This window comes from Hylaeus volcanicus, chromosome 5 (assembly GCF_026283585.1).
Source record: "Hylaeus volcanicus isolate JK05 chromosome 5, UHH_iyHylVolc1.0_haploid, whole genome shotgun sequence".
Classification (NCBI taxonomy): domain Eukaryota; kingdom Metazoa; phylum Arthropoda; class Insecta; order Hymenoptera; family Colletidae; genus Hylaeus; species Hylaeus volcanicus.
Window position 1 is genome coordinate 751,861 of NC_071980.1, and position 23,203 is coordinate 775,063.

Genomic DNA, 23,203 nt, shown 5'->3' on the forward strand with positions numbered 1-23,203 from the left:
AGCAGTGCATATCTGCGTATTAGAAAAATCCGTGAGATCACCAAAAGTAGGACAAGAAAATACTCGTCATCGTGTAATGAACACAGCATACATTAATAACAGATAGAGATTGATCGATAGGAACCTAGGTATACGCGTGAGAATTTGTATTTAGTTTGCGATAATAAATTTGAATTTCAATCGATTTTGAGATTAAATCTTTATTAAATACGTATGTACAGAAAAATTGTATGTCTTTCCCATGCAACGAAACTCAAAGGTTTTGCTCGTTCGTTTGCACCAAGTAACGCCGAGATTCTTTTCGTTCCTGGAAATGATTTTCGATTCTAGCTTCTATCCCTCATTTACTCCACCTGTGCAAAAAAAAAGAAATTGTCGTTAGAGCTTCGCTTTGATGTCGTTGTTCATCGAGTGGAACGCATACGTACGTTTTCTGACTTGCGTATCCACCAGCGTAAGCACCTCCAGAGTAAGAACCACCAGAGTAAGAACCACCAGAATAAGAGCCACCAGAGCTGAAGAGTGTCGACGATATTCGTTAAAACGTGCACATTAAAGGAATGACAAAAGATATCGCGAACGCTAAACAAGTTCTACGGTAGTACCGAGGTCTGCTGCCTTGTCTCGGAATAGCTGATTAGTCAGAGAAAAAATTCATTGCGTAACCGAGACATTAACATAAATTCCTGGACCCGGTTTTTCGCGAAACTACTTTGCTTAAAATGGTTCTTTAACAACTTGCACGGTAATGAACCGATCTTCGTACGATTGGGCACGTGTAAAAAGGAAACGTGTCTTTATCGCTTGAATTACAAATCTCTTATCTGGTACAACTTTGTTCTACTTAATTATAGCCACCTTTTCGCTTTCAATAAACCAGCCCCGACGACTTTGGCGCCAATAAGAGCTTTAGCTCCGAGAGCAGCGCCGCCCAACAAGAGCGCCTTCGTGGCCAGAGCTTTGGCTCCGAGGGCGGCTCCACCGATCAACAACAGTTTTCCAAATGGCGACCTTTTTTGGCGAACAAGGTGCCCTTGATCTTGATCATTCCGTGTTGCTAGCAGCTCTGTCTCGTACGGTATCGGCTGTGCCGCGTGGATGTGTTCGAACAACAACAAAGCGATGCTCAGTACGAGGAAGTACCGCGATACCATCTGAAAAGAGACACGAGAATTACTTGATGTTACGATAAAAGAAAATAATCGTTTCTAAAGTTACGACAGAACAGGGGGCAAAACGAGGCACGTGCTCCTGGCACTTTAGTTACCAAAATGCTGTTTTTACCACATTCCACATCATCTAACACCCCTTTGCGGTAATTTAATTTTACAACCAATGAAAATAATTGTTTTAAATGTGTTTAAAACAAGTAAAGAAATGTTTTAGAACACATTTCTACTTGGTCGTACTTCCCCGAAGTGTAACTACGTTTCCCCACAGAAAACCAAACACAAACGTGGCGAACGCGTCGTGGAAAATCGAGAAACGGTCACTGATCGACGGAGAACTCTTACCTTGTCGGAATTAACACTGGTAACGAACAAAACATTCGAACGCTTCCACCGAAAGACTTTTATACGCGGTATGTCGAGATTTTACCCCTCCCATTTCGCACCCGCCACTACTTATAAAACCGGAATGCGCGAATCTCCTTCTCCCCAGCCTCTCGAAAGCTATCTTCTTTGCTTGACCGTACTTTCGTCACCCGCCCCTCCCGTCGCGAGCAAACGATCTTCTCGATCTCCTAATTTTAAAATCTATTTCAGCGAGTGGACAACATCAAAATGCACTCTCGATTTCTGTATGGAAAAGCTGAGTATACTCGTCTTGCAAAAAATTAGAACATGTAACACATTTAACTATCATTATATGGTACACCACTTATATGACGGGGTGTAATCAATGTTCTGATTATCGATTTCTTTGATGCATGTCTGTTGGAAAAGTACTTCTAATGCACTCGTCGATCAATCATCGTGCGCGTGTTGCACGTCCACTTTTTGTTCAATTTACATTTGTATATGGCACAAATAGTTTGTCGCTGTGTTTTTATACCGTGTAAGCATCACACTTTCGTCTAGTTTATACATTTGCCACGTCTTCTTCTTTCTGTATTCATTATTGCAGAAAAAAAATACATTAAATTTCCATACCGAAGACTATCCGAACGATACGTTACTATAAAACGATTAAGGGAGAAACCCGAGGCTATACATAGTGCATTTCCAGTTATTCGACATCTGATTTCGCGTGTCGTTTAGGTATTATAATTAGCTTCGTGTCTAGCTGGTTCATGCGTTTCGAAGATTCTATGCTAATTGTAAGTAACATTTTTGCTTGCGCGAGTCATCTGAGGTTATTCACTCGATCCTCGTGGTTGCTTCAAGGTTGTTCAAACACACATAGATTGCATGGTGAAAGCCCATAGATGATCGGTGTGTTAGGGAGCTGAAGATGTTGCCCCCCGGACGTAATTGAGATTCGGATGACCAAAAATTATGGAAAAGGTCATTTCACCTGTTACCGGCTAACTGTCTGCCTAATAAATAATCTTAGCAGTGTTGCATAAATAGATAAGATGAGTTGCTGATTTGTCGATTTCGACAAATTCTCCAAAAGAATGTTTAAAATACGATGTCAGTCGAAACTATGATCAGTTAATTAATCGCGTAATCGAGAAGTACGAGAAGAACCTCTACATAGTGGTCGTAAACGTTCCACGTACGTATACACGTATAAACTGAGCAACGATTGAGCATTAAAATTAAGTTTCATCGGCATTCAGCAAGAAATCGCAACATATAAAACGATGATTAACCTTGTACTGCATCCTTTTTAATATTTCCTCTTATTAAAGAACATTGACGAAGAAGATCGATCCAAGTAAAACCCCGTATAAGCCCCCTAAATATCGAAACAAATTCCGATCTCCTAAACATACTATCGACAGCAGTCATCAATCTGGAGCAGCGAGTCGGGAAGTTGAAATCTTGTTTCGTAGGAAAGTGATTAAGGCAAGATGCCTCCTAAACGCAAAAAAGGAAAAAGAAAAGGACGCGGCAAGCCAACGGTAGCGCGGGATTTGAAGCGGGAAGCGTTGGACCGCGAGATTAAGCTTAGCGCTCTGAATACGGATCGCTACCGTCGTCTCTGGCGGGAGCTGCTCATGCGAATGACAATGCCTGACATCGAGAGAAAGGTTGAAATAGCATGGCAGACTTTGGATCATGTCCTCGATCTCAAGGACTACGGGTAAGCAAGTCCAAGAATCAACTGTGACGAACGGATGTCACACGATTTTGTATGCTGAAATGATCGCGGTGTATTTTTTCCTTTTTTTTTTTACGTATTCAACGACTCTGTTTACCATATTAAATAAAACAAAGAAAAAACCCAAATATTATACTCCTAATATTCTCATTTTCCTTATAATAAACTTCAAATAAAATTAAATAAAGAGTGTAGGAAGTAATAAAATGTTTAGCGAATGTGTGATTATGCCAATTTATCATTTTTTTAAATATTTTATTTAATACTGTTTTTAGTGGCGCCGTCGGTAACAGACTACCCAACTTTCTAGTGAAAATAGTTCCCTCGGTTCCTGCTAGATGGCGCAACGAATTAAACGGCAGATGATTATTGCTGTTGATAAATAAAAGCAGAAAAATATTTAAATACTATATTGACAGGATATACTGGAGTGTTATCAGGCAAGGTGTCGTATTAATTGTGCATTTATGTGAAATAAAAAGTAATTAATAAAATGGTTACGGTGGCGCCATCTAGCAGAAGCAGCTGAAACTATTTTCGCTAGAAACTTGGGCGTTTTGCCACCGATGGCGCCACTATCAAACAAATCGATAATTATTGCAGTATTAAATAATTATGCATGAAAATGACAAATTTGCTATATCAACCAATATATTGTACTGTTATAAAGCAAGGAATCGTATTAACTACGCGTTTATATGAAATAAAAAATAATTAATGACAAGATGCTGGTGGCGCCATCTAGCAGAAACAGCGGAAACTATTTTCGCTAGAAACTTGAACGTTTTGCCACCGATGGCGCCACAGGTACTAAGATTAATATTATATAATATATTTTTTAAAATGATAAATTGGCATAATCACACATTCGCTAAACATTTTATTATATCCGACACTTATTCTTTTATTTTATTTTAATAATAATGATACGAATCCATAACGCCAAGCACATGATGGATTTCGTACGATTAAAAATTGGGGTTAGATTGTAAACAGAGTCATTTCATAAAAATGATGAATTTATTTTATCAATAAAAGAAAAAAATGATAAATTTAACTATGAAGGAGAGAAAAAAACAAAGTTCATAATTATTTTTGTAATGTATATTTTATTTATTCTTCTATATAGTATCTTTACCAACGTTGAAACGCCAAGTGATTCCACTAGGAAACGCATTTATTTCCGGAGCTGTTTTAAATAAACAATCTCTCATTATTGCCCACTACATTTTCGATACTTGCTTGCAGTATAAGCTTACTGCTGGATGGTTTGGACGAAACCGAAAACCAACGTCGAAAAGCCAACGGTACTCACGTGGAGACAATAGATCGATTTTTGGAAATCCACGAAACACGGTTAAAAAACGTTGATACGCTTTTTCATCGCAACATAGAAACAACATTTGTCGAAAAGTCTCATAATTTCCAAAATATCGAGTACTGTCAAAATATAGATGAAACTCTATTGTGGAAAATCAATTTGCTCGTAAATCATCGAAACGAGAATGCGTTCAATGCCGCAAGAAGTACCACGATAAGTAATGTTCAGAACCCTGTACAGTTATTTGTTCTCTGTTTCTCTTTTTTTATGTTCTTTGACAATTATTTGCATCTCCTTGAATCTCCAGGTAAAGTCGACGCTTTCGTTGAAGACGGGAGAAACGAAAGGAGACTGGTTACGGCACTACTTCAAAAGCAACTCGAGGACCTTTGGGATAACTTGCGAAGTGTTTTCTTGGATTATCGTAAAAGTGCATACAGTGCTTTAATAGTAAAGGTTCTCTACTTGTAACTGATTAATATTTTTTGTCAAACAGGTACGGAGGAGCGACGAAAAGCTTACAACACTATTCGAAAAAAAGACGAGTTCGACCGGCAAGTGATAATTGAACAAAGTCTACGAATCACCAATCTTCTCGAGGAAATCGCAAGATATCGCGAAAAAATTAATTCTCATAAAAATGATACCGCGAATGAGATGCACAATATTATACAAGAATCGCATTTTTTTCGTCACGCATACCGAGAAGCAAATGAATATTTTATTTCTGGTAAACTTCCTTCTTGAGCTGAACGAAGCGTACATTCTTAACGCAAACGATTCATCAGGTCGTAACAACGATAAACAAAAAACAATGACGATGACTAAAGAATATAACATTAGCGCAAAACACTTACATTCCTTATTGGCCAAAGCTGAACGTATACTCGTTTGTATGCAAACGTGTCGAAAGTACGAAACGCAAGATGAAAAAATACTTCCACCGGTCGGCAGTCATTCTCCACTTTTAACGCAATCAACTGTGGTAGAAGACGATGATTTACCATTCGAACTAGTTAAAACTTTCAGTTTCTATAGTATAAGTTTTTTTTCCTTTACGTTTAGAACGGAACAACTCTGCAAAGATTCTTTTTAGGTTAAGCAAGACTTCGGAAGATTAGACAGCTTCTGGCATCGTTTAGGATTTACTCGAGTAATCGTCGAAGAATTACGCATGGAGAGGAATCGATTAGTAATGCGAAGAAACGATCTACGAGATTCTATAAAATGCTGGTTTATGAGCGAAACATATTTTAACGCCTAACCAAATGACTGAATCCTACGCAACCGCTTACTGTTACAGAAGAATAACATAAAATAAAATTTCTACAGGTGACTAATTTTACATCTTTATATACTCCTACGATACGTGTACTCTTGTAATTGTCGTAATTACATTGTGTAAGGAATACTTTGTTTTCAATAAATAAAATTAACAACAATCATAGCAATGAATTCATATAGCAAACCTGATTTGTTCGTACGCAACTATTATTGCTTTCATTTGTGCGTGATTCATTGGTTTATATTAAGTACGAAGCAAATATCATTCTTGAGTCGATGAGACAAACATCATTTATTACAAAAAGTTTTGACTAAATTAATGTGTAAATCAATGGACAAAATGTGAACAGCGAATACGGACAGCTGCTACTCTTCGATAATCTCTTACTGTGACACTTGTTCAATAACGCGAACTTGGACAATGTCAGTCTTTTTTGTTTCTCTTGTGTGTTCACTTTTGTCTGATAAGATATGCACTAAATTAACGCGACTTATGTTTATGAGCTATGTGTGATAACAGTTTATTGCCAGCGAGGAACGTGACGACACCAAGGCTGAGTAGGTATCGAAGAGTGACGAACATGTTCAATTTTAGCCAAAATATTCCGAAAAGTACGAAGATACCTGAAAATAAAAAAGAAAAGGTTATGATATTGCGACTTTCACAAGCTTGAGTCTACGCATAAAACTATACTTTAAAAGGAAAAAAAAACAGTGTTGCGAATATCGGGCTACAAATACAATATCATGATAATTGTATTTGCGAAAAATTCACTTTTTCTTTATGCCCTTAAACAAAAGCAAATTGTGCAGAAAAGTCACAATCTGTAAAATGATGGGCATGTTGTATAATAAATTGAAGTGAAATATACTTACTTCCTAATCCAGTGTGAAACGTGAAAGCGCTAACCGAAAGAGGGAAGTTTGATATGTTTGCTCCGAGTTTAGCCCACAAGATCAACAACAAAAGAACAGGTGCCAAGCATAAGCCAGTGAATAAGTTGGAAACGAATGCAGGAGGCCTCTTCTCTGGTTCACGGAACATGTGCTAAAATATACGAGTATTGTAAATCAGCAAATAATCTAATAAACGAAAATCGTCTGCGCTTAAAGAAATATAGGTTAAAGTGTACGAATGAAAATATATTCCAAGTTTTTAAATTGGATTATCAGAAGTATTCATTCGACATTTATCTCCCAATGTTAAGGAGGTGACAGAATTTCAAACGAATGCTATCACTAACGAGCATTGGTTACTATCCTACTAAAGGATACATGTAAGAACACTAAAATATTAAACCTTTATCTCCGGTTTGGTTGAATAGACGTCAAGTTTAGGCCTGTGAGAATTGCTTTTATCGATTCGTTCGGCTGAAGTCGGTTCAGGGAATTTTAAAGTGACTGTTGCCAGTTTCCACTGGAAAGGATTATTCAGAATAGCGTCACCGACGATTAGTTCCACGTTGTAATCTCCGCTTTGATGGTCGAAGTTCCCGGCTGCAGACCCGACTGGCTGAAACGTTTCAAAAAGAAGTTCACATCACCACGATTCGTTACACAAATTGTCCATGAACCAATTAAACGATAAATAATCAAAACACGGAATTACCATATCGAACTTGTAAACATGCGACGCATCTGGTTCGGCCACAAAGAGAATTTCGTGACCCTTTTTACCATCGTTCGAAGTAGACGCAGAAGAGAGTCGTACAAAAGCTTGATGGGTTCGCATATTCTTCTTAGTGGCACCGTCTTTAAGTAAAAACCGCATGACCAATTTTTGCTGCGAGTCAGCTTCTATCTTATTAGTTAGTTTCTCCGGGTAGGTCACTCTGTAAATAGCATAAAACTTATGTTACAACGTTTACCACGTACTTTCACTTTTATGTATGTAGAAAGTGATTCTCGTTAAAATTACCGTGACAGCTTTGGCTGAGTAGTTTGATCAGCATCACCGGTACCGATCTCCAAATAATCAACCATTACTTGACAAAGGACTTTTACTGTAACTGTGTTCGTCACCGTTCCGGCCGTAATAGATATCTTGTAGAATCCACGTTCCGGCTTAGTTTCCATGAGATTTAACGTGTATAACGTTCTAAAACAAAAATTTCAGCGAATGTGAGTATTCGAAACATCATTTTTGCAAGAATAACAAAAAACTGTTCGTCAATTTTCTTGACCTTTCTTTGAATAAAAAAGGACGAAGGGTTAAATTGACGAAAATTATTGTACCCCAGTGTATAGCCGACTTCGATAAATATGAAACGGAATCGGTAAAGTTGTGGGGAGAATGGTAAACGGCAATTTAGACTCACTTGTCCGTCGGTGAAGCCTGCAAGCTCTGTTTACTCAAAACGACAGAATCATCTCCTACTCGTGTTGCCGAATTTGCGATCACTTTGGACACACTGGTCAGCGAATTGCCCAAAATATCGCAGACCTTCACCGTGACCAACGGCTGCTGAGCAGAAATACCGATTCCTTCGTTGGCTAATGTTATGCAAGCTGGTTTTTCAATATCGCTGTTTGCCATAGTCGTTAACGCCGAAAGTAGATTCGTAACCCCTTTTGGCGTCTGTACAGACCGTCGAGAAAGAAGATAATTAGCCATTTTAACGGTTTGTACAGTCGTTAATGGTGGCTTTGTCTTCAAAGTATTAGAGAGTTTTAAAATGCCGTTAACTAAGAAACCTAGAAAACAAGAGACACGGAAAAATACATTAATCGAAACATGAAAATGAACCACAGTGTACTTTATATAATCGGCCGTTCAATTAGATGCAAAGAATTTATTACTCACTAGTCACAGATAAGCCACCTTCGAACTGCAAGTACTGTCCATCTACTTCGTCGGCCTGAACGATTGCATCTTCGATACGATCCCAAGCAACTACACCGCTAGCTCCCAAGTCTGAGGCGATGTGAAAAGTATAACCCAAGCTGCTCGTAGAACATTTAATCGAGACACATTAGAATTAATAACGACTATTATAAATCTTATCTCTAATTATAATATTTTATGCTTGAAACATTAATAAAACAGATCGTACTTCCAGAGATTGTCGTCCTTTCGTAACATACTCTGCATCGCTTTAACTACTTTATCAATTTTCTCGCGTGGCAGTTTTTGAGATAACGCTGTTAAACCATTGACTGCATAATACAATTCCAACATACTGGAACCATCCTTATCTACCACGCTCAGGAGCACCTATTCAAATAAAAGTGTTTACATTAACATTTTTTGATGTAATAGACTTATTAAGTCTATATTAAAGTTTTCATTCAGTAAGTATAGCTTTCTTCATTGTAAAAATGCAGTAGAACGAAAGTTTTATAACATCATTATTATTAAATATGTATCATGCATAGTGCCAGTTAAACAAAAAATTTCAGTTTTACAAATTCAAATTTATACCTTTGCGATATTTGGATTATTTGGACAGCTTCCAATGGCTTTCCATGTAGATGCAATGAAAAATGCTTTCTCAGTATTAAGATTTGTTTCATCTTTTGCAACCTTCATCAAGCTATCGCAAATATCCTGAAAACAAAAATTCTATTAAAGCAAAGCCAAGCGATCCTTGAAATGTTTAGAGAAACTATCATTTTTATCAGAAAGACTAATCAAAGAATCATTATGTTTCACAGATTTGCATTATTCATCATGTATTGACCATTTTTTGGTACAAAAACCACTATGTATAGATACACAAACATACCTTCTGGTTTGGTAATGTTTCACCAAGAAGCTTATATCCATAAACAGCATAATATACAAGAGATACATCGTTTGATTTCAAACCTGGTTCAAGGATTTTTTTAAAATGAGCTTTATCAGCCACTGTTAAGTACGAATTTGTCGACTGCTGAGCTTCGTTGGCTGACAAACATATTGTTATTTGCGTGATTGCAATTAACAATAGTAAGGCTGAAATACAATACAATTCTGAAGTTGACAGAACACTTTATTGTGTTATACTTGCCACAATTAGAATGAAAAAGTAATCATATTATAATTACACATTTCGGTTAAATTGAATCTACTTTAAGCAACGAAACGAAATTAGTTGCATTGGTGAAAATAAATATTCGAAGAGATAATACATAAATGGGTTAATTTTTAAGACTGTTAGAATCGGGCATAAAGCTTGTTACAATTAGAAAATATACAGATTACATATAATTAGCGTATGCGCTATAGCATTAAGACTATACAAAGAAAATAGAGTAAATAAGTTGAATGAAATTCTTTAAGACTTGATGGAACATTAGAGTAGATAATACAGGATAGCCGAGTTGTGAATAACGCGTGTACATCGTTTGACGATAACAGAAGTATATACGGATATCCGTAGGTGTACACATATAGACAAAGAAATTTAAAAGCAGCATGCAATTAAATGGTACTCACAAATATTCATGGTAGCAAGAATACCGGGCACGCCGGTTGCCACGTTGATGCTCCGTACAAAATGGCTCTGCACCCATTGCGCGTGTACAGAAAAATGGACGATCCTTCATTCCGGAAGTAGTTGGCAACGTGGTTTGTGAGTGACGCATGCGCACATAGTATGTGACGATCTTGAATCGTGCGCTACTGTGGAAATTGATCGCATTACATCTCAACACAGCAGCCAATAAGATCTTCGTAATTACCCAAGATCATATCAAATTTGTGCAAACTAAAATTTTAAATTCCAATGAGAAATTATTAAAAGTAGAGAAAATCAATTTTCTTTGTTGTAAAGTTGGGCGGACAATAGTAAGTCTTCGTTAAAAAAGTTACATATATGTATACGTACAGTAGAACCTGGTAGAACTTAGTAGAACCTAGAGTGGGCGCAATCAGTCACAATCAGTTGCAATCAGTGTGATTGGTGTAATGTGGCCTGATGGCGTAAAAGCTTTCTCTTTTATGGATCTTACGAGCTTGCGAATGAAAGAAAGAACGAGTAGTATCAAAGTGGAGAAACTTTAACGCTGCGATATAATACGCGATAAATGAGCTCCATACAAGTATACAATTTATTGACGTAAAATGAGGTCGGTTCGCTGTGTCTGGCTATCGAGAGGTGTCTTCTATTGACACTTAACCAAACTTGACGCGTTACAAAATTTTAACTCGTTACACAAGTTTATGGTATTATCCAGAATGCTAATCCTCTTTCGAATACAGAAAAAATAACGCTTCGAATGCTTGCAGACATGTGTCCTGCAAATATCGTTTAAATGGTAGGTATCAAAGTAATGAAACAAATCAACGAAAAGTACTGATCGTACATAATCTTTGTTGTAATTGAAATTAATAATATTCATAATAACGATGGTGATGACGTTGAGTTATAATGACAACAACGCTCACGACGACGAAGATAATAACGGTAGCTAACTAGCAACAATGACAAAGATAATAGTAATAATGGAAATAACGCTAAGAACATTGATAATGATATCCTTATACAGTGAATTGCTATTGTGTCCACACTAGTCGGAAACGTGTATAAAAATTAAATTGAATCGTATAAAATGGATTCTAAGAGTACACGACTACAGTTACAATTAGAGTGCTTCATTCGTGCAATAATTAAGTTTGGACTATAAATAATGGGAATTCCGTGAGGCTGTTTTTCGATCGAAATGTTTATCACCTTCTAATGTACGCTGTTTGTGAATCGACAAATAAAAACGTTTTAATCGCGCAGTTTCGTGACACATGTAAAACATGAACTATAGTTGCATATGAACGTAGCAACGGAGATGGTCAAAATTCTTATCTAGATAAAGATTTCGAGTAACGAAAAAGATAGCCTTTTTGGTCCGTTCTTTGTTCGATAATACGTATCTATAATCTGTAATACGAAATGAACACGTTGAACAAATAATGACTGTTCGATCGAATCAATGTAATAAATAGAACGCTACACGGTATTTCTATTTGTCATTAATCTTACAAAACTTTGTCCATCTCTGCGTCGCTGTAATACCGAGTTATGATCCTTTATCGAGGTTCCTCTAATCAGGCGTGCACGTAGAGTTGACTTTTTCATCGATAGTTTTGACAGAAAGGATATTCAGCTGGAGTAGGCCGGATTTGTAAAAAAGGGATAGCGGATAAAAGCCCTAGCCGTAGTAATCGTAGTACATAGATCCGTTGCGACTACGTGCACCGATCACATTTCACATCGAGATAATTAAGACGTACGTGCTAAATCGAAAACAAATTTAGAAAAAAACAACAAAAATTGAGTTCCAGTACTTAGTTGGATTTTCTGGTTAAAATGGAGAAATAAACATTGTTTGTATTGTCGTAATAGCTTAAGCGAATTAACGGTTCGTGTCGAAGAATTTACGATTATAGCATTGCACGAACATTTAATCTCCGAAACTTAAAGAACGAAACAAAGGTTGGAGAAATTGTGTTTACCACTTTCGCAGGTTGTTAACTGTAGTATGAATCGCATATTCCTGAAATTAATGTACGAAAATCCTAGTTAATCGAGAAATAAAATCATCGTTTGATCGACACTGGTCATTCGCAGATCCTTATATCTAACTTATATACACTGGTAGCATGCACACGTAACGCCCACACGCACTGTATTATATAATTTGTTAACTTTCCAAGTGAATTTAAACAATATATTACAGAATTTTCGATAAGGCTATGTACACGTAGCGTAGAGCACGACGAGCATTTAAGAGCGTTCATTTCCGTCGCTTTGGTATGTACAAGTGTGATCTATGTGTGACGTTTTCGGGATATCAACGCGAAACTGGTTGATTCTTGCGCACCAACAATCCTAACAGTAGACGCAAAATACCAAGCTATCTCGTTTGGTACGAAAAGAAAAGAACTATTCCTTTCGAATCGATTAATCACCAAATTCTGATTGAAAAAATATTAGGCTACCGACGTTTGGCCCGGTTGTGTAGCGATAGTCTAAGATACAAGTGTCGACAACTGGCTGTGCAAGCCATCCATAAAAACCACGTGTAACAGTTTCAATCGTCCGAGGAAGATGACTCTCCCTTCACCTCAAGCAAAAGCTAGTCGACCGAATCCGAGGGACCTTGACCCCAGCGGGACTTAACTCTTGTTGTTTTGTTCGAAGCGGAAGCGGCAATAGAATCGTCACTAGCCTTCCGTTTCATGCTCAATACGATCCCACTCTTTGGAACGAACTTTGAACGCGACATCGTTTTCGATGCGTTGCTGTCCACGCTGGGCGGCGTGGATGGGAATGGAGGGAAGTCCTCGTCCTCGAGACCGGGGGGTTTCGGCTGCTCTGGAGCTAGGTTTCGCTTGAAGGTGTCCGGGAAAGAGCTCTTGTACGAGGTTCCCTCGTAGGAAGAGTCTGTCGCCGAAGCTATACCTGAGAGATTCGTGGACATTGGTTTTATCGCTGAGGAGGAAGTTGCTACTATCGTTGGAAGAACTGGAGTCGCGGGTAATGCTGTTTGAGTCGGCTTTTCAACCGCTGAGATTCCTGACGACGCTACTGCAGCCGACGCAGCTGCGACGGCGGCCAATTCTTCCTCCGCTTTTCTGATCAAGTCCAAGTCGCTCAGAGAGCTCAGAGTACTCTTGCTTTCTTTCTCCTTCGGCAGAGACTCCCGTTGATTGTTTGCATCCAGCGAAGCTTTCTCGAGATTGGTCTTGCTCGAGCCGCCAACTGAAAGTTTTACCGGAGACGGTGAAGAATATTTTTCAGGATTTTGGTAAATCGAAGAGTTAACGGTGGTTAAGAACGTGGCACTGGGCTTGGATGGTAAATACGGGTCCACTTTAGAGCTCTCCTGTCGCTTGACGTTCGCCAGAATTTCTTGCAGATTCGCTGGTATCGTGATATTCGATACTTTGTCGAGAATTGGCTGTGTTAATTTTGAAATACCCGGGGGTGGCGGCGGTGTGAACGATCTTGTGTCCGGGGGACTGTAGGCTTCCTCGCTCTCATCGCCAGCCGGGGGGTCCAGCCCTAAGCCCTGTAATAAACGGAAACAAAATGAGAAATAATTACGGGTTTTGTTATAACTGTTACACTTAAAGCATGCTTTGTTACCGTTCCCCTTCTCTTTTCCTTCGAGTATAATTATACATGTGTATATATACGTACATACTCGCACACATATACATGTATAAGCGAATGTGTATACACACCCGTTACATGTTCTTCGAAAAAAGGAGTATAACCATGTATTCGTAGCGAGTTGAACTTTTGTCTAAACTCTAACAGAAAAATAATTGTTCTCCAAAGCATCCCTTCTCTCTCAATTTCTCGCCCAGCCACCGCCCTAGTTCTGTACTCGATCAGCGAGTCGATCGGGCGATTCGATTTATTCGAAGAAAAAGAGAATCCTCGGGAACGAAAAGGAATGGAGCCACTGACAGATTTCTACTTAGCATTAAATTCGACTCTCTCGATATTTTATATTACTTATGTTCCTTCTCGTGAAAATTCTATTAGGGTACGTAATATTCCTCTTCATACTTACGATGCGGAGCGAGTTGCTCGGTCTTGTTGAATCGAAGAGAGAATATTCCCATGCAGACATACGTACCCCGTTAAAGATCAAAGTGGTCAGAATTTGTACGCAACAAGTAAGAATCTGAGCAGCTCAAGGATAGGAACAGGATACCATGGGTAAATCGAAATCAATTTTATTTACAATAGGACAATAGGAGAAACAATAACAATCGATTTTGTAAAAAATAAATCTTGTGAAAATTCTCACCGGCAAGGTAGGCGTTGATTCACCGAGAAACGACGAACTAATGTTTTGTATTTGTTGCTTCTGTTCTTCGATTTGCCTGTTTAGTTCTTCCATTTTCCGTTGGAGATCGTTGGAGCTTTTACTGGAAGAAATAATACCGTTATCTATCGCGGTGCCGTCGATAGCCATCGACATAGATATAGATGACATCGACGGTATCGCTGTGGCTGTCGAACAAGTCGAGGAAGAGGTTCGCAGGTCAAGATCGATCTGTTCCTCGTCCATCTGGCCGGGGCTGTAGGGCTCGTCACCGTCGTCATCGAGAGGTGCTTTGCCAGGCGAGGAAGTGAGGTCGATCTTTGAAGACAATTCAGGAACGATTTTGCATATAGCAGCTGTATCGAGTAGACTGCCTCTCGACATTCCTATATGCGCTCTGTTCAAAGTGTCGAGGGTTGTTTGAGTGACTGGAAGTTGCTTCTCTTTCACGGAATCAGACGTAGCTTTGAGATACGCGCTGGTGGTTATTGTTGGGGCAGGGGAAGAAGAAGACGAAGACGAAGACGAAGACGACGACGACGAAGAAGCCACGGCTGTTGGCGGCGCTGCAGATGTAATCGTAGCCGTTATCATAGTTGTTACATTGGAACTACTGGCCTTATCCTTCGAAGCGGCGACTAATGGCGGGGTGTAGCTTCTATCGGTGTCTTTCTTAGCCAGTTTCATCGGTATAGACGACGAGGTCACACCAGAGAACCGTTTTCTTTTGTTACGGACGATTATTCCCAAAAGTAGATGCGGTCTGTGCTCCTCGAAACCAGGGCCGATCAAAGGTAGCAGAACCGGAGGTATTGTGCTTTGACTCGAGAAAGGCATTATGTAAAAGTCCTTGATATTTTTGGAAACGTTTCCAACGACACCGAGACGACTTCTGCTGTTCAAATAACTGTATAGAGTTATGTACGGAATCTTCTCTTCGTCGTTAGCGGCTGTAAGACGAATCACTAGAATCTCCTTTGACCCAGTTTTCTTCATTTTTGAGATGTAGTCCCACACGGTCTCGTGACTTATCCTGCCGACAACGTCGACCGTATCGGGCAAATCGTCCATCAAATCCCTTGCGTGACCGCTGACTTCTTGCGCGGTAATAAAGAATTTTGCAACATCCACCATATTAACGAAGCCTCTCCAAACTGTTTGCCAACTTCCTTTCGGGATGTCTTTTTCAACTGTGACCGGTTCTTGTTCCCTTTCTCTCTCGATATCCTCGTTAATATCTGGCGTTTTAATCGTCACCGTTGAAGTGGGTTCCCTATCTGACACATCGGAATCATTTCCATCGATGGTGTTCGTGGTGGCTTCGTCCTCGATGTGACGCCATAGTCGATCCTCGATCGTTTTCTCTGACGATGCTCCCGCTGAGCCTATCGGATCTTCTTTCTTATCCAAATCATCGTCTCTTTTGTCGATGTCAAACAGATTACTGCGATTCCTTGAATTATTCTCGCTAAACCGGTGTCGTTCTCGGTCCTTGTCTTTTTGCTTGCTCTTCTCTTTGTTGCCCCTCTCTCGTACTTTCGATTTTTCCCGTTCCCCGGTTCTCAATCGGTCTCGGTCCTTTTCCCGATCCTTCCCCTTCTCGCGATCCCTTTCCCTTTCCCGCTTACCTTCCTTGTCCCGAGATTTTTGTTCTCTGCTCTTTTCTCTTGTCTTACTACGTTCCCTGTCGTCCCTACCGTGTTTGTGTTTAGTTCTGCTGGTGCTCCTCTCGCGTCTACCACTCCCTCTCGAACGACCTACCTCTTTCTCCCTTTCCTTATCCTTGCCGCCTTTCTCTTTTTCTCGACCCCTGTCCTTTTCCTTATCTTTCCTCCTCTTTTCGTCGATGCTCTTCAACTTCTTCGCGTCTTCGATTCCTCTGAAGCTTCTATCTTCGTCGTTCATTCTCTCCATCTCCTTTTCCACATCGTCGACGGTCGAGGATATGCTGTCGGCGCTGTTCAAAGCGGTCACGATATCTTGCACGGGAGTTTTGGGATCAACGTGATCAATGGCGCCATCGTTCTCAATAATCTGCTCGCCTTTGTGAGTTTTGACAACGATCGATTTGGCCTGCGCCATCAAATCCAACTCGTTCTTCTTAATCATTTCCAACTGGTGCTTAGTTTCTTTCTCTCGCCATTCAGCCAATTCCTGACTCGCCATTTCATCGGGACTTAGTCTTACTACAGCGTCGGGTGTCAACGATCTGTCGGCAATTTTTCGAAATAAGGTTAAATTTTTGGTGTCCTTTATGTTGAATACGAGACTTCTATACTTGGCTTTATACTTGGCACCAGTATCTTTGAAATATTTGTACAATTCCAACTCGATATTGAAAGCTAACTCAACGATTTCCTCGTCGGTCAGTTTCAAATCTTCGGTTTCCTTTATGCGAGTTGATAACAACTCCGTCAAAGTTTTTCGTATATTCACCCTGATCGGTTCGGTTTCAGGTTTTCTTGTTGGACTTGGTTTTATTTGTTGTTTCACCTGTACAGTCGTTTGTTTGACCTCTTGCTTCTTCGCATTCGGCATTTGTTTTGGCGATGCTGAAGGCTGTTGTTTCAATTGTGTCTGATTGGTCAATTTTGGTGTTGTTATTTTCATTATCAATGGACTTTTATCCGTCTGAGAGACTAACGTTTGTTTCACCTGTATCGTTTTCGTGTGTTGTGGTTGAACTTGTTGTAGTTGCGGAGATTGTTGTTGTCCACTGGAGATTATCGTATATTTCTTGTTTCCTGCGGTTAAAATCATTTGCTTGGAACCTGGAACTTTGGTGTATGTCATCTTCGGAACATTTTGTCCTTTCCCGGTTGGCAGTATCGTAGCTTTCCCCTTAAAACACATTGTTTCGATGATTTGAATATTTCATTGTTGTCCGTATAGAATACTAAAATTCCAAACAGTTAAAGCGGAAACTTTATATACTTACTGGTTTGCCTGGCACTTGTGTGTGAATAGACGTAATCGTTTTTCCTACTTGCACCGAGCCAAGGTTATTTGCACCAACTACCTCAAATGTAGGATTTTCTTTTAACCACATACGTAAATTTGATCTTGTCGGAGCATCGGCACCTGAAAATTTTACCTTTCATTCGAGGATGTAATTCGTTAAGAAAACCATTGACTCACCAGATAACACTTTTCCCGTTTTTCTCTCAAAGACTATGATTCTAGCTTCGGACTTTAGCTTGGAGGCAGCGTCAAATGGTGATACTTTTGTTGCTTTCGGACTTTGCATTGGTACCGGTACTGGTTTGTCTTTGGTTAGGGTTTCTTGGGCGTGTGCGAGTATGCAAGCATCGGAACAGTATATGCTGGAATTCCTCGCTTCTTTTTTACAAACGACGCATTGCATACCGCTGGAATATTGAACGCCGCCATAATCGGAAGAGATCAAAGACGATGTTTCTTTAGCAACTGCTTGATTAGGGGAGCTAAGATTTTTCATAAGGATGGAATTCTCAGATAAAGCGTCAGAATGAATTCGTTGCTTTCCAGATACGGTCTTAGCTTTTAATTCCTCATCCTTCTTCTTCGAGCAATTCGGACAAACCCATTCTATTCCCTTTTCTTCCATTTGTTGACCTAAGAAAAATAATAAAAAATTCACATATCATGCGATGTTATCGCATCACCGATAAACATTGTAGAGATGGGTGTAATATTTTTCAAACTCACCCATAGCTTTGCTAACATGTACGCATTTTCCGTGGAACCAATCTTCGCAAACATCGCAACAAATCATAAAACGATTGTTATGTGGCCGCTTACATATACACCAAAGCCTGTCGGGATCATCTTCTGAATCCGAATTATCCTCCTCCTCGTCGTCTTCCTCATCCTCATCTTCCTCCACTCCATCGTGCTTTTCGGTCTCTTCTTCCTCGGTCCTCATTTCTAACATCATTTCCTCGCTGTCATGTTCTTCGCCATGAATGACGGTCAAACGAGTATCACCCTTGACGGAATGCGGCGATCTTTGATGTACCGCTTGCATGCTATAATATGGATGAACATTATTAAGTATAATTATCGAATTATGAATGGTGGTCTCGTGCTGTACACAATGTACACACCTGAACTTGTCCATTCGTTTCACTGTATTGAAGGTTTTTTGTGCAGGTTCAACCTTTGCTTGTAACCGCTTACTTCTAGTAGCCGGTGCCTCGATAGGAGGTAGCGTAATTATTCGTCCACCACGAATAATCTGAATGGGTTCCTTCTCCTCCTTCGAACACTTCTTTACCGGTTCCCTAGTAGTTATTGCGGGTGAAGTTCCCATAACCGTTGTCGTGCTCGTCATGGTTGTCGTCACGATTATTGGCGTAACGGTATCCATTGGTTTAGCGGGTTCTGACTCGGATGTGAGCAAAGACGGGACAGCATTACTCGAAGACAACGATTCCGATGCCACAGTACCTCCTTGTTCGACAAGTGCAGTCTACGGTATTCAAGAAAAAGAAAAGAAAAATGTATAGCTAAAGAAAATATAATTGTGTCTGCTAAATACTATTTCAAGTAAACGATTTTGAGGCTTTCGAATAAAACATTCGTGAATTGTACTTTTTAATGAAAAAATAAAAATAAAAATTTGTAATACATGTTCGGTCAAATCAACTCCGAGCTCTTCTTGTAACAACAGTGCTTCTGCCAGCAGTTCCTCTTCGTGTTTACTAGCTTCCATTTCTAATGTAGCTAGTAACTGTTCCTCGCCTTCTATACCGCCTTAAAAATGAATGTCGAATTAATTTACATACATCGCGATTAGCATTCGACAAAAATAAGTAAAGAAGGAAGAAAATATGAAAACTTCATTTCGAATTTTACCTGATTCTAAAGTAGACTGTAACTCCTCTGGTACATTAGCTTTTACGACCGGTTTACATTCCTCTTCGTTGACTAAGGAATCATCATTTTCCCTCTTTTCCGTGATTATGTGAGATTCTGAATGCGAAACTCGCTCGGAAGACGTGGGCACAGTAATACCTTTTGTCATAATATTTGATAAGAATTTGAAATAACTCCGGAGTATGTACGTAACACAAGTATGAAAATGCTAAACAAACCTGAACGACTCGATAACGTTGAAGGTATTGACGACGACAACGATTGTGCCACTGCTGTAGAAGTACCCGGGGATACGATGCCTGTAGATGGTGACGCGCCAATCGGAGATGTCACTATATTCTCTTGAATTTTCGAATCACCGTTCGAACCGACACGGCGAATGATGTCTGGAGTCGAGAAAAGCGCAGGTCCTAGACTATCCACTATACATGCCGGTGCTTTACGAGTTTCTTTCTTTGGATGATGTTTTTTCGTACCTGTAAAGAAATCTTTAATCGGAAATATCTAACTGCACGAATACTACAAACTACGTTCGTATCAACTAACCATCCAAAACTTTGCCTTCCGTTGCTCTTCCAGGATCAACTTCAGTTTTTGCAACAACCTCCAATCCGTCGGACTTCCTTTTTTCTTTTTTCACATCGCAAGGTTTCATTTTCGAAGCTGCAGCAGGTGAAGCCACTTTTACTAATTGTTGTTGCTGTTGTATCTGTGATGTTTGATTTTGAATAACGACAGATTGTTGCGTTGGAGAAACTTGGGGCACCGGACTCTTGATTTGACTAACCGGAGCGTTTGAAGTTATAGCTTTGGCAGTTATCGGTACTTGAACCAACTTGCCGTCTTTAGTCGCGAAGAACTTGGTTCCAGCTTGACTCAAGAATTTTCCTTTAGGAAGCATCACTTGCTTCTTCAAGCCCATGCTTTTAATATCGTTCGGTTTCATAAGCACTTGCTTTTGCACAAACGTAACCTTTTGGTTGTTCTTTCCTTGTCCAGGTTTCGTGAGGATCATATCGCCTTTGATCATATTAGCATTGATCAAATTCGCTTTGACTTGATTCGTTGTTTGGAGCGGTTTCTCAAACGCAACCGGCATGTCCTCGTTTATGACTGGAGATGGTTCGACGCGTTGCGGATCTTCTTTTCTTCTCCCAACGCTAGTTCTTCCATACTGTCTTTTACCTCTAACAAGACTAAATCCTCCCGATTTTTCATCTTTCTCCGGACTTTTCATAGCGTTGACGGCTGCAGCCATTTCCATGTCTAATCGTCGGACTTGCTCCATATCCATTTGTTTGTTGGCACCCCTCCTACGAGTAGCTGCCATACTACCTCCTCTGGTAGTGAGACCTTTTCTACCACCTCTAGCTCTAATGCCACCTCTTCTAGGGCCTCGTGGTCCAAAGTCGGAATCATTGTCGGATGGTGGTTCCGATTCAGACGATTCAGTGGACGAAGACGACGGTTCCTCTTCATCCTCGTCGTTGGACCTTCCTTGATGTTTTCCAATTCCTTGGTGTAATGCTCCAGTTAAATTTCTCGAGGCTGGGTGTCCGATAGATTTAGGTGTATTCATTATATTGACGGATGATCTTGAGTTATTGGGTACCGTTACGGAACCCGGGGTGACATTCTTTCGCGGGCGACCCACAGGTTTATTCGTTTTTGGAGTAACTTTTGACTTTGTTGAAACTATACTCTCAGCTTCGGCAACAGCTGACGTGGTATTGGATGCATCAACAGGTGAAAGTTGACGCGCGTATTGCACATTGTCAACAGAAGTGGGTGAATCAGTAGTGGGCAGGGGATCCTTTGGTTTTGGATCGGAAGGCGACGTCCTGCTTGTATAGCAATGATCCAGTTCGACGCTGTACCTTATACAGTTCTGTTGTTCCTCCACTGTTAACATATCAAGCATAGCTGTAACATTTTCTCCAAGAATTTGCTTTGCTTCTTCGCTTTGCAAAGCTGTCTCCAATCTTTCCAGTTGCTCTGGATCCATTTCCATGAAAGGATCGACAAAGGTACCGGCATCTGGAGCTGTGCTCCCAGGATTTATAGCAGCTGGTGTAAAAGATGGAGGAGGGTCTACGGTCAATGTGATATCACCATTTTCAGCATCTGTCTCGGCTTGGCCTACTCTAACTACGCTGACATTTGCATTGGATTGATTCACTGAAAATAAAGATGATCAGATACTACATAAGATATCGACAAGGTAAATCGAATAACAATCAAAACTTACTGATCAAACTTTGTAAGGTTTCTTGGTCAACGGATATGGTGCCATCGTCGTTGACTACAATAATCAATGTGTCGTCCTTCTTGTCCGATCCGCTTTCCTGCGGTTCGATAACATACGAACTAGACATTGTTTCTTAACCTAGAGGAAAAGTTGCAGTGTTCGCCTTTAATGGATCCGTCTCGTTAAAAGTAACAATTGTAGCATACCCGTGTCCCGAGTCGAACGTATCCGGAAGAAAGAAAGGTTATGAGCGCCCTTGAAAGGGAAGACCAACGTTCGAATGGGCATCGAGTGTACCAGAACGGTTAGGCAAAGTTTCCGATTAATTAGGCACGCTCCTGGCTACATGGAAATTAAATCTCGCTCCTACGTAGTACAAGCCGGGTCGGGTATCGACGAAAGTCGAACATTACGAATCTTTAACATCCCTCCAAAAAGATCCAGGAAAAATTAGAAAAGTGAGGAACGACAAATTGCAAAAACGTGTTGCACGGTGCGTGTCGTTCGCATTTGTCACGTTATTACCTATGATATGGAGGTACGATCACGAAAACTTCAAAGGCCACATACGTCACGTAGTTTATTAAAATTGTGTGATTAAACCGATGCTAATCGATAGTAAGAAAGTTAAAAACACAACACCTCTCGTGCCACACTTCGCGAGAAACATAACGTTCACGGTCAAGTAAACAGTACCGCCAAGAAGACGATCGTCGCCATTTTGTTTGAGTCAACCAAGTAACGTTTCCCCGAAAGTTTTCGCTCACCCGTCGTTGTTTTCGCCGTTACAAAGTTATTCGTGCAGAGGATTATTCATGTAAAACTTCTTCCGCGGAATCTTCATGAAAAAAACGTATCTCGCGGAAAAATTGAGCTTTCTTCAACGATACATCGTGTTACGAATGCACTTGTGCCTTTGTGCACACACTGAGACGCTGCGCGCTTCTTGTTGCGCAACAGCAAGAAGAGTAAGGCGGTAGCGCTGCAACGCGTTAAACGCATTCGTGGGTCGAGTCACAACCGGCAATCAGCACTTTCCACAAATCACTCGTAATCGTTTTTGGTTTTTCGTATATTAACCGTTGAAATCGACATGTCATCATTTATCTACACTGTTCGGGACGTGAGGCTAATTATTTTGAGTGACCCTATCCTTTTTCCAAATTTTTCACGGCAAGTGGTATTATTATAAAAACATATTTATTCTTTTATTATCCATTTCCTGTTAGCTAGTATCTATCGTTAATACGTCCATGGAATATTAGATATTTGAGCACTGAAAGTTAGAGAATCGAACAGGGATATATATAACTAAAAATATATCATTCATCGATCCATTCTTGAGCTTCAATTCTGAAAGTTACATGAAAACAGTACTAAACATAGAAAAAATAATATATACGTTTCATGGATCGCGTACAGATTATAATAAAATTTATAATCATAACAGATATGATAATGTATGC

At 39.9% G+C, this 23,203-nt stretch overlaps 4 protein-coding genes and 1 long non-coding RNA gene across 8 annotated transcripts; 2 read left to right on the forward strand and 3 right to left on the reverse strand.

Annotated features, from left to right (window-relative positions):
- Nucleotides 1–180: 180 nt before the first annotated feature.
- Nucleotides 181–1,606, reverse strand: LOC128876503 (acanthoscurrin-1-like). Its single transcript, XM_054122928.1, has 4 exons — nucleotides 1,515–1,606; nucleotides 859–1,154; nucleotides 429–515; nucleotides 181–353 (listed from the first exon to the last, which is right to left on the reverse strand). The coding sequence occupies exons 2-4, from the start codon at nucleotides 1,152–1,154 to the stop codon at nucleotides 341–343; spliced, it is 396 nt and encodes a 131-aa protein (XP_053978903.1). The 5' UTR covers nucleotides 1,515–1,606; the 3' UTR covers nucleotides 181–340.
- A 3,625-nt stretch (nucleotides 1,607–5,231) lies between these two features.
- On the forward strand, nucleotides 5,232–5,855 carry LOC128876449 (dynein regulatory complex subunit 2-like). The gene is made up of 2 exons (XM_054122844.1): nucleotides 5,232–5,606; nucleotides 5,688–5,855. Exons 1-2 carry the CDS (start codon nucleotides 5,232–5,234, stop codon nucleotides 5,853–5,855), a joined length of 543 nt encoding a protein of 180 aa, XP_053978819.1.
- Nucleotides 5,810–10,425, reverse strand: LOC128876442 (dolichyl-diphosphooligosaccharide--protein glycosyltransferase subunit 2). The gene is made up of 11 exons (XM_054122833.1): nucleotides 10,293–10,425; nucleotides 9,601–9,809; nucleotides 9,297–9,422; nucleotides 8,929–9,089; nucleotides 8,679–8,818; nucleotides 8,194–8,569; nucleotides 7,794–7,973; nucleotides 7,485–7,707; nucleotides 7,176–7,388; nucleotides 6,752–6,923; nucleotides 5,810–6,499 (listed from the first exon to the last, which is right to left on the reverse strand). Exons 1-11 carry the CDS (start codon nucleotides 10,300–10,302, stop codon nucleotides 6,357–6,359), a joined length of 1,953 nt encoding a protein of 650 aa, XP_053978808.1. The 5' UTR covers nucleotides 10,303–10,425; the 3' UTR covers nucleotides 5,810–6,356.
- Nucleotides 10,426–10,523: 98 nt separating this feature from the next.
- On the forward strand, nucleotides 10,524–11,809 carry LOC128876450 (uncharacterized). The gene is made up of 2 exons (XR_008457033.1): nucleotides 10,524–11,021; nucleotides 11,085–11,809. It is a non-coding gene; the product is annotated as an uncharacterized LOC128876450 (long non-coding RNA).
- A 314-nt stretch (nucleotides 11,810–12,123) lies between these two features.
- Nucleotides 12,124–22,661, reverse strand: LOC128876438 (uncharacterized). 4 transcript variants are annotated; one of them, XM_054122814.1, is made up of 13 exons: nucleotides 22,263–22,661; nucleotides 21,944–22,165; nucleotides 21,738–21,875; nucleotides 20,036–21,667; nucleotides 19,708–19,977; nucleotides 19,469–19,627; nucleotides 19,242–19,366; nucleotides 18,718–19,082; nucleotides 18,320–18,639; nucleotides 17,771–18,226; nucleotides 17,571–17,713; nucleotides 14,615–17,473; nucleotides 12,124–13,864 (listed from the first exon to the last, which is right to left on the reverse strand). In XM_054122814.1, the coding sequence occupies exons 3-13, from the start codon at nucleotides 21,862–21,864 to the stop codon at nucleotides 12,929–12,931; spliced, it is 7,392 nt and encodes a 2,463-aa protein (XP_053978789.1). In that variant the 5' UTR covers nucleotides 21,865–21,875; nucleotides 21,944–22,165; nucleotides 22,263–22,661; the 3' UTR covers nucleotides 12,124–12,928. The 4 variants fall into 4 exon arrangements, with proteins under 4 accessions (XP_053978789.1, XP_053978792.1, XP_053978791.1 ...); XM_054122817.1 differs by having other exon boundaries at nucleotides 14,615–17,209; nucleotides 17,288–17,473; nucleotides 21,944–22,661; XM_054122816.1 differs by having other exon boundaries at nucleotides 19,708–19,965; nucleotides 21,944–22,661.
- Between the last annotated feature and the right edge of the window lie 542 nt (nucleotides 22,662–23,203).

Excerpts from the sequence above, each read along its gene's own strand:
- LOC128876449 (XM_054122844.1), top strand. The coding sequence starts at position 5,232 with ATGATACCGCGAATGAGATGCACAATATTATACAAGAATCGCATTTTT. Across the intron at positions 5,607-5,687 it reads ATGATTTACCATTCGAACTA|GTTAAGCAAGACTTCGGAAG; the intron begins GTTAAAACTTTC and ends GATTCTTTTTAG.
- LOC128876442 (XM_054122833.1), bottom strand. Across the intron at positions 9,423-9,600 it reads AAACATTACCAAACCAGAAG|GATATTTGCGATAGCTTGAT; the intron begins GTATGTTTGTGT and ends TTTTGTTTTCAG. Across the intron at positions 7,974-8,193 it reads CAGGCTTCACCGACGGACAA|AACGTTATACACGTTAAATC; the intron begins GTGAGTCTAAAT and ends TTTTTGTTTTAG.
- LOC128876503 (XM_054122928.1), bottom strand. The coding sequence starts at position 1,154 with ATGGTATCGCGGTACTTCCTCGTACTGAGCATCGCTTTGTTGTTGTTC. Across the intron at positions 516-858 it reads GGTTTATTGAAAGCGAAAAG|CTCTGGTGGCTCTTATTCTG; the intron begins GTGGCTATAATT and ends GACACTCTTCAG.
- LOC128876438 (XM_054122814.1), bottom strand. The coding sequence starts at position 21,864 with ATGTCTAGTTCGTATGTTATCGAACCGCAGGAAAGCGGATCGGACAAG. Across the intron at positions 21,668-21,737 it reads AACCTTACAAAGTTTGATCA|TGAATCAATCCAATGCAAAT; the intron begins GTAAGTTTTGAT and ends CTTTATTTTCAG. Across the intron at positions 19,628-19,707 it reads AACGTTATCGAGTCGTTCAG|GTATTACTGTGCCCACGTCT; the intron begins GTTTGTTTAGCA and ends TTATGACAAAAG.